The sequence below is a fragment of the Salvia miltiorrhiza genome, chromosome 4 (genome assembly GCF_028751815.1).
Source record: "Salvia miltiorrhiza cultivar Shanhuang (shh) chromosome 4, IMPLAD_Smil_shh, whole genome shotgun sequence".
Lineage (NCBI taxonomy): Eukaryota > Viridiplantae > Streptophyta > Magnoliopsida > Lamiales > Lamiaceae > Salvia > Salvia miltiorrhiza.
In genome coordinates this window covers 50,718,702-50,728,485 of record NC_080390.1, presented here as the reverse complement: position 1 = coordinate 50,728,485, position 9,784 = coordinate 50,718,702, and the positions used below count along the sequence as shown (strand labels likewise).

At 36.1% G+C, this 9,784-nt stretch overlaps 2 protein-coding genes across 4 annotated transcripts; one reads left to right on the top strand and one right to left on the bottom strand.

Annotated features, from left to right (window-relative positions):
- Positions 1-218: 218 nt before the first annotated feature.
- On the bottom strand, positions 219-4,793 carry LOC131020305 (psbP-like protein 1, chloroplastic). Of its 2 annotated transcripts, none has more exons than XM_057949036.1 (9): positions 4,481-4,793; positions 3,825-3,896; positions 3,285-3,381; positions 2,260-2,340; positions 1,824-1,906; positions 1,554-1,676; positions 1,294-1,365; positions 901-997; positions 219-493 (listed from the first exon to the last, which is right to left on the bottom strand). In XM_057949036.1, the coding sequence occupies exons 2-9, from the start codon at positions 3,882-3,884 to the stop codon at positions 390-392; spliced, it is 717 nt and encodes a 238-aa protein (XP_057805019.1). In that variant the 5' UTR covers positions 3,885-3,896; positions 4,481-4,793; the 3' UTR covers positions 219-389. The 2 variants fall into 2 exon arrangements, with proteins under 2 accessions (XP_057805019.1, XP_057805018.1); XM_057949035.1 differs by having other exon boundaries at positions 3,825-3,915; positions 4,481-4,661.
- Positions 4,794-7,077: 2,284 nt separating this feature from the next.
- Positions 7,078-9,756, top strand: LOC131020289 (pentatricopeptide repeat-containing protein PNM1, mitochondrial). Of its 2 annotated transcripts, none has more exons than XM_057949013.1 (2): positions 7,078-8,875; positions 9,461-9,756. In XM_057949013.1, the coding sequence occupies exon 1, from the start codon at positions 7,193-7,195 to the stop codon at positions 8,822-8,824; it is 1,632 nt and encodes a 543-aa protein (XP_057804996.1). In that variant the 5' UTR covers positions 7,078-7,192; the 3' UTR covers positions 8,825-8,875; positions 9,461-9,756. The 2 variants fall into 2 exon arrangements, with proteins under 2 accessions (XP_057804996.1, XP_057804997.1); XM_057949014.1 differs by having other exon boundaries at positions 7,094-8,875; positions 9,490-9,756.
- The last annotated feature ends 28 nt before the right edge of the window (positions 9,757-9,784 follow it).

Below are 9,784 nucleotides of genomic sequence, written 5' to 3'. Positions count from 1 at the left end.
TTTTTGTATGAATGGCATAGCTCTATGTTGGGAGAGATAAAAGATGAATCCCAATTGAAAGAAACGAGCGGATCATATCATTCATCTATGGATGCAATAGATGATGAAACACAATTAGACAATAGAGGATCCAACTTGCCAAATCAAATATCTCGTCACTTAGTTAGAATTGATTTAGACTAACAAAGAAGAAGAAAGAAAACGAATAGAATAAAGAATTAGACAAGATATACCATAGTTGATGCATATCTTTGGAGAGATATAAACGAGAATGTGCAGAGACTAGTAGTTGTTGAGAGAAAATTACTCATATCTACAGTGATTGAATAGCCTCTAGTTTATATGCTAAAAATGAAGAAGAAGAAGAAGAAGCAACACATATCCCACCTTTAGACATTGAAAATCTGGAAGGAATCGACCACGGTTTTCAGTCTATCTTTCATCTTCTCCCATCTCCTCTCGTTCGCTCCTGTTGTCACCGTGTAGAACCTTCCTGTAACCGAATTAGATCGACCTCGTTAAGGTTTGTATCATGCCATGGTGGAATGGCTGTGGTTCAACAATTTCAAACACAGGGAAACAACTACCACGGTTTAGTGGAAAGAGAATCCTAGATAAAAATTATACTTCGCCATGGCTTTTAATAAAAAGTTGTTGAGGAAATGTGGAGAAATGATATTGATAGTGGAGAAAGGATCCCACATTGAGTTTATAGATAGTGGAGAAAGGCCCTCACATTAAGGATAAAACCATCAAATTATTTGCGTGGTGACGTACCAAAAAGAAAATAAATGCATAATTTTAAGGGATGGAGGGAGTATATTTTTTTATAAAAGAAAAACCTGTAAATTAAAAGTATTTGAATCTGAACTATGAGCAAGAACTAAGCCTGTTACATACCATTGCCAATGCAGACTGTACTCAAAGCATGACGGGTGTAGTTTGGAGCTTTCGCAATGAATTCAAATGTGTAATATGATTTTCCCTCTACGTCGTGCTGTAAGACAACCAGGGTAAAGTTATCCATAGATTCCTAGTCATAACTTCCCAGAATTGGTCAACGGACAAATTTCAGGCGGCAAAGACCAAGCTCCAAAATTGTGGTTATGTTGTAGACCATGAGGCCAAGTACATAAATGACTTGAAACAATAATATCAAGCCAGTAATTTGAACCGACTCACATGTACCAAAACAATATCTAGATCTTGTTTATGTCTACATGTAGCAGCCAAGCTGAATTAGATGTTACCAATAAAATTGGAAAAACAGAAAAAAAAAATAAAAAAAAATACCTCTGTTGCCTCAATCAGCTTTGTTTTCTGAGTAGGAGAAGCCAAGACCTTCTGAATCAAAGTTTCACCAACCTAGAAGACAATGTTCAAACCAGAAAGGTCCACTATCATACGAAGTAGTCTGAAGCTCATTACGATAGAAAACTCAGCAAGTGTCCATGATAAGAATGTTCGAGCGGTGGTAAAGAAGAGAGTCATCTGATAACATAGCTCGTACGAAACTTTAGCAGAATAATTACAATACATAATTATTTGCAAACCTCCTGTGGGGGCCCAAAATCACGAATATCTTGTTTGGTGGTGGGGATTATATTTACACTGACACTTTCAAGAGGTTCAATAACATCTTTGAAGACCTTGTCTTGTCCTTCAACAACGACCTCCTGATCCAACCAACAGAATAAAATAATAAAGTTGAATGACGAAGGGATGCTCGATACTAGATGGAGAAACAATTTTGGGTAAAATGGAGGGGAAACATTTAATGATGAAATATAATGAAGAACAAAAAAGGTTACGACGTAGCACACCTGCCACCCAAAGGGGTACAGGAAAGTATATCCATCCTTCTTATCTGTGACGGGGAGAAATCCTTTCTTTGTTTCTGCAGCAACTGAGCCACATCAACGGTATATACTCTTAGCACATCAGCCATGAAGCTTAAAAATTATATGGCAATTACAAAAATGCAGATTATTATAACCCCATTCCACATAAACGAATGCCAATGATAATGGTGGTAAATTGGATTGTAGTTTGTAACGATAAGAACAACAATACAGAGAATATTTGGATGTAAGAAAATTGACCTAACTTCTTACAGCAGGTACATAATATGAAACAACAACGTTTCTACTAAAAAAGACGATTATTTCTTGTAAAGGATCAGAGCTGACGGAAAGTAACTGTGAAGAGTTTATGACTATCTTACGAGTTGAAGAGTAAGTTCCTGAAGAAATTACGTACATGTTGCTGCCTGCTGAGACATGAATAACCAAGGGGCAACTGTCACCCCCACGGCCAGGAGTTGGCGTCTTCCAGGTCCATCTGCATGAACGTTAAATTAGCGTGTTAATTTCAACTCATAAAAGTCTTAAAATTGAAGCTCCAATTCGAACAAAAATTGGAGATGCCATACTCTTCTACGTGCATACACTTATTCGAACCGCAAAATCTATGTGCTAATATGGTATATAGACATGTAATACAGGCAACACTTTAGCATGTTAAAATTTTCAACTACTATATGCATGCTAATAATCAAAGTAGTGATTAACTACATGATAAGGATATGAAATCATGCCCTTATTTTCAGATTTTTTGGCACTTGTTTACGCAACTTTTTACTTCAAAGTAAAAGTTTGCGTTTGCCACTTCTCATCTAGCCAATTAAAGAAGCTATTGATTCTTGGGGGTACTTTTTTCAAACAATAACTTGGCATGAATAGTCACTGATTAAATTGATGACTTTATTATACCAAATCTAGTTTGTTTCTCCATCATTTTCTCTGCAAATTGGACAAGTTTGTCCCCAGAAATATAAACACATCAGCGTTTTCCAGAAATTTCTATATGAGAGACAAATGACAATGCATTCCAATATGGACGGAGCTTGATACCATCATGGATGGGTATGGTCATATTTATTGATGGACTTTATCGTGAATTTCCTGAGCTGAATGATGCAATTAGACACAAATTACCACCGAAGAAAGAAAGATTTCTGGATTGCTGTTCCCTCACCCTTAAGGCCTTACCTAAACCATTCAGTATATTTCTCTATATCTTCTAAGAAGATATGAAATAATAGATTTTTTGTTCATTTCAAGTTTGACCGTGGCCATCTAATCTTAATGAACTGATATACGGAGCAATGGGGATGGTCTCCATGTGCATAAATAAGACCCTTCTGATACTCTGCTTAAAAACAGAATAGCCAAATAAAGGTTTATCAATTATAACTGACATACAGCTACTTTGAAACAAGGTACCTTCTTTGCATGGAGAAGCTGAAGTTGAAGGCAAATGCTCAGACCTCACAACAAAGGCAATACTTCTTCGAAACTGACCGTGCCTATACAGACCTAGCTGATGCATAAGTATACACTTAAGAATATAAGAACAAAAATGGCAAAAAAAAAAAAAAGTTTGCCATGGACAACTGATGTTAAAAAACTTGCAACAGGGTGCGTTCTCTTTGGTTGTAAATTTATCATGAGAAAATAAGAGATAAGAAAACATTGGAAATTTTATCACACCTCTCTTTTTTTTATGTTCTCTAGGATGGAAAACATGAGGAGATATTATCACACCAATACCCCGTGATAATATTGTCATGAATTGAAGTGAAAAGGAGGGAAAATGAGCTCCCAGATTTTTTTTCTATGGTGGCCCGGTGAAAATTATCCATCCCACATACATGTGAAATGAGTGGGAAAAGGGTGAAAATATAAGATTTCTACCTTTTCCATCAAAGAGAACGCAACCGCAATAGATAAGCGATGAAATGAAAAGTGAATTAAAACTGGAACCTGAGTGGATGAACCTGGCCACGCATGATGAATTGATGGCAATGTAAGCAGAGACACCATATCTGCTTCAAACTATGAAGGGAAAAACTATCTGATCAAGGCATCAAAAAGTATAACTTATACAAGGTTTCTATCAAATCTGATAAGTGTTAATCAACACAGAAAAGCAATGAAGATATGGAACTAATAATGTATTTAGCTGAGATATAATTAAAGAGATACAATAATTACAAGGCATGGAACTAAGCTAATGAATCAGCATCCTAAAGTGATACGAATTATGAAGAGTAAATTACGTCTATGCAATCATGCTAAATAAAAAAAAAATTCTACCACAAGCTTGAATCAGTTGAACTCCCATTTCTTCAAATTAATTTGATGGCTTATTACAGCAGTTGCACATTTTTCTCCCATAATATCTTGAAGAAGAGTTCATTTTTAAGAGAAGCAACAAGAAGCTCATACTCACACTCGCATATTTCTTCAACACGACGCATCAATTTTGATAATTTTGCAATTGGGGATAATTTTATTCGATGCAATGTTCCTAGACCAAGCAGCCTCAATCTCGAAGAAGGATGGGTTGAAGCTAGCAAACAATGGTATGAAGCAACAGCTAAAATGCATGGAACAGTGAATAGTGATAACTCTGTTACCTTTCAGCAGAGCTCCGTCGTTGAGAGTTTTCCGGCGAAGCAGGGGGTGTCTGACACGTGTCCACAAGGAAAAAAACCGTCGGCTTATCTGAAGGCCACTTCTACATCACCCAAATCTCCATCCTCCCCTCCTATATCATATCATATTCATATCCACTAATTTTGGACTGTGGAAAGACATAAAACACCTTTTTACTCAAAATAAAAACTATTTTAAATTTATTAGTATTTTGCAAAATAGCTGCAGCTCCTTGTTTATAAATCAAACCAATTTTTTACATTACAAAATTCTATGTTCATTTTTGAGATGTACAAAGCATGAATATTGAGAGAGACTGCTATTTTTATATATCAAAGTAAATATTTCCTCTGTTCCACTTTATTAATATCTTATTCTTTTTAAAGATGTTTCAAGATATAATTTATTTTTTAAATTTAAATTATATTTTAAAAAATATTTTTACTAAAATAACCTCATTTAATATTTATGAAAATTATGTGTGCAACAATACATATGGCCAAAATAGAACAATTATATATAAATTTCATTTTCCAAAAAAATATTAATTGTACTTTTTAAATGTGTAAAAAAGCAATATAGACTATCAAATTGAGACTGACGGAATATGTAATTATAATGACTGCATTGTATTTCAATGGTCTAGTAGTAATAGAGATATTATTTGTGTTGGAAAATTGGTTTTTGAGGCCAATATTTTGATTAATTATTTTGAGTAACGACACATTTAATTTTATAGAATTAAATAACATAGTATTGATTTACACTCTGAGTAGATGATTGTGGTATATTTATTTATTATCATTTTTTGGTGAATGAAAAATATAATTAATTAAAAATTACTAACTTTGATTAACAACTAAATTTATCGAAGTGTTAGCAACAATTAAATTTAAATTGAAGATAAATTGGATTAACAAAAATGTCCATTCAGCTATTGTATTAACGTATCAGGCTCTAAAATTAAAATTCGCGAGCCTCCTACTCAAGATGGATCAATTCATCACGAGTTTTCCATTTAAAATGTACTAAATTGATCGTCAATTAAAATATTAGAACAATAAGCTCATTATTATTTTATCCAATATTGTACATTTTTTTTTTACATATATCAATGTCAAATACAACAATTTCTTTTCTATTTATAGAAGGCATGATGCTTGAAGACCAAGGATATTAACGGCTATTAAGAACAAGGCAATCATCCTTTTATGCTTTGAGGCCCAAGAATAACCAGACTTAACCCAAAGATTTTCAATCATTTTTTCATATCTTCGTACTTTAACTTGGTCTTTTTACTTATTACTATTATTATTTTTTAAATATAATATTTTTCTTTTAAATTAATATTTCTTCTTCTTTTTAATATGTGACATATGCTGAAGAAAATGTGGGCCAAAGAGGAAACAAACTTTGGGAGAAACTTTGCCCAAATGGTAGTAGTCCTCAAAAATTGAAAAATAAAACTAAAGGGTGATTCTATTCATAGCCCCCTTTTTACTCCTTACAACCCCTTTTTAAAATACTGATAATAATTAATTAGAAATTTACTATATTACCCTATATTTTATAGCCCTAAAATTAAATACATTATAAATAAATCTGAAAGATTAAACACGTATAATCTCTATCGTAATATGAAAATATTTATAGCCTCCTATATATAAACTCTAGAAAGAACTGCATAGCCTCGAATTCAAACTTTTGAGAACCACATGAAATAATCAATACAAACATCGAGTTCGATTAATTTTCTTTATTTTTTTTTTATAATTTGAAACTTCTTTACAGTTCTACGATAGAAATATTAGATAAAAATTTTAAAATCAAAGATACTATATTATAGGTATGTCTTCATAACATATTTAGAATAGACGTCTGTCATTCTAATTTTTTATAAGTACAGTTTGATTTTTAATATCACGCCTTGTATTGCTAAATTAATTGTTCTTGAGCGGTGCGATAAGGCGGTGATTAGCGCCTATAATGAAAAGGTGAATCAAAGTTTTGTTGCCTTATGAAGATTTGAAACCAGGAATTAATTGTTTAAAGTCGCAATTGTGAGCGCTCATGAATGGAGTGCATCAAGTTTATTCTCATGAATCTTCCGAAAAAACGTGTATTCTCATTAAGATTTGAAACCAGCAATCAATTATTCAAAGCCTGCAATAATTGACTACAATCTAAAGTTTTACCTTTTTCTCATTTTTTTTAATAAAAGTTGAGCAAAAATTACCAGAATCAGTAATCAACTTTTTTTAAAAAAAATCGATCAGTAATCAATTGGTGTTTTTGCATGTAGAGATTGGCGACGTCTTCGCTGGTCGGCGGCGCAATTGCTGGCGGCGAAGAGGTTTAGGGGCTAGGGCAAATGGGGGCTACAAATTAATACACAAAATATTAGTAAAAAAAAAAATTGAATTGATTAATTAATTTAAAATTTAATATAATTTGGGGGCTAGTAAAAAGGGGCTATGAATAGAATCACCCAAGATTAAAAAATTTAACTCAATACGACTAGTAATATTGTCCCATTTTTGTGTTTTGATTATTGGTGTATTTAAATGATCTACGGTTGAAAGTGGGATCCTCTCCTTAGTTCGCTGCTGCTCATTGCAGCTGATCACTGGTCTTCTTCCCACCCCTAAAACCCAAAGCCCTCCTCTCTTTTTCACACACTTCACACACTGAAAATGCGGAAGTTCACCATTCCGCTCTCGCCATTGCACCTGCGCAAACTGCTCCTCCTCCGCTGCTTCTCCGCCTCCCCCGATTCCCTCACCCACCACCCCCTCCCCGCCCCTCGATGTCCACCGCCGTCCCCGCCACTTCACCGTCCACAATTTCTCTCTTCCAACGCCTTCTCCGCCGGCCGACGCCAGTGGTTGTCCATCAGAAATTTCTCCTCACAAACAGACGACCCACCCGCAGCAGCAAATCCTCTCAAACAAAACCCTGAAAATCCCGGAGACCATGAAGATTCAGTCGTTAAATTGTTTTCCGACGAGCTCCAGAAAAATCCAGATGCAGAACCCCTACCTCTTCAAAAAAGACTCGATCTTTCATTCTCCCACGTGCAGATTAGCCCCGCGGTGCTCCTCTCCACACTCAACATGTCCCCTGATGCAGGCCGTATGGCGCTAGATTTCCTCAAATGGGCCAAATCTAGACCAGGGTTTGAACCAACCGATGAGGTTTACTCCTATTTTGTTGATTATTTTGGAAGGAGGAAGGATTTCAAAGCTACACACGAAGTTCTCGTGGATGGCCTTGGAGTCGCTGGGGTTAAGAGTTTTGAATCCCTCGTGGATCGAATGGTTCGTGCCGGTAGGCCATCGCAAACCGTTGCATTGTTTGAGAGGATGGAGAAAGATTATGGATTTGCGAGGAATATGGATTCTTTGAAGCAGATTGTTTCAGGTCTCTGCCACCATGGCTTCGCTAGTTATGCTGAAAAAATGGTTAAGGGTTTGGCAAATGAGTTCTTTCCAGATGAGTTTATATGTGATGCATTGATCGATGGTTGGTGTGTGGATGGGAAGTTGGATGAAGCCAAGAGATTGGTTGGTGAAATGCAGAGGGGAGGCTATGCGATAAGTACGTATGCATACAACTCGATTTTAGACTGTGTTTGCACGCTTTGTAGGAAGAAGGATCCTTTTAGGCTTGATGTTGAATCAAGAAATGTGTTGGTTGAGATGGAGAGGAACGGTGTTCCTTGCGATGTGGAGACATTTAATGTGCTTATTACTAATTATTGCAAGATTAGGAAGACCTCGGTTGCATTAGGACTGTTCCATAATATGGGGCGGTCGAGTTGTTACCCTGATGAGACTACATTTCTTGTGTTGATCAAGAGTTTGTATCAGGCTGCGCGGGTTGGTGAAGGGGATGAGATGATTGATAGGATGAAGTCTGCGGGGTATGGGGAGGTTCTGGATACCAAGGCTTATTATGAGTTCTTGAAGATTTTGTGTGGGATTGAGAGGATTGATCATGCCATGAATGTTTTTGCAATGATGAAGGAGGATGGATGCAAGCCGGGTATCAAGACTTATGACTTGTTGATGGGGAAGTTGTGTGCTCATGGGCGTCTGGATAAAGCTAATGCGCTCTATAAGGAGGCGGAGAGCAGTGGACTGGCTGTGGAGCCGAAGCCGTACAAGGTTGATCCTAGATTTGTGAAGAAGAAGGATACTGCGGTGAAGAAGGAGAAGAAGAGGGAGACACTTCCTGAGAAGATGGCAAGGAAGAGGAGACGGCTTAAACAGATTAGGTTGAGTTTTGTGAAGAAGCCAAAAAAGATGAGGCGCCGTTCTTATTAAGCTCCTACGGCCTTTTCTTTGTACCACCATCAGAATGTTGAACTCTCACATGTGAGTGCTCTGTTCTTTTTTCTTGTCATTTTGTGGACCTGTAGATGTTTACTTTGGATTATGATTTGTCTTGGATTTCATTTGCAATTGACATTATCCTTGAGTTGATAATTTGTAGCATTGAACTTGAAAACTAGCATGAAAGAATGAGATAAACTGAGAGAGCATGAATCAGTCTCTGTTAGGGCCAGAATTGCACCCAAATTAAGTAACATATATCTGTGTACAATTGAGCAATGAACGTGGATAATCAAACACGTACTTATGCTGACGACTCACCCAAGCATGTACATGTGCATATCCCACAAAGATGATAAGAATGTTTGCCAAGTTTTTTGGTTTTGAACCTTGCTACCTGTTACTGCTCCATTTTTTATCATTGCAGTCCGATAATTTCTTTATTAAACTCTTGTCTCATGTCTTGCCATTTCCTATTATGATTCTTATGTTTTGTATATTGGCATTTCTTTTCCTCTGCTGCTTTGTGAGGTGCTTTTTCTTTGTTAGCTTGCATTGATTGTTGAAGGGAATACCCACTTATTGATCTATATGGGTTTTCTCCTTGGACACTATCATCTTTGACAGGCGGTAATAGTTGTCTGCTGAGATTTCAGGCGATAACTTCCATTTGGATGCTATTCGAGCTTTTTGCCCGTCCGTTCAACTGCATTTTCGTTAGAAAAGTAGCCGATGCTGCCCACCGGACTTGTTTCAAGAACCCTATATCAAGGATTATTTCCCATGTTGCAAAAATAAAAAAGGTTGTTGGATCATTCCGATATAGTTGCTACTTTGCCGCAGTTATCAACTTAGATTTCCAGTTATGTTTTTGGTTTTCTTTATTGAATCGTATGTTGCTATACCATCGTTAACTTGCTTCATCTCTTTATGCAGCTGCAATCGGTTTTG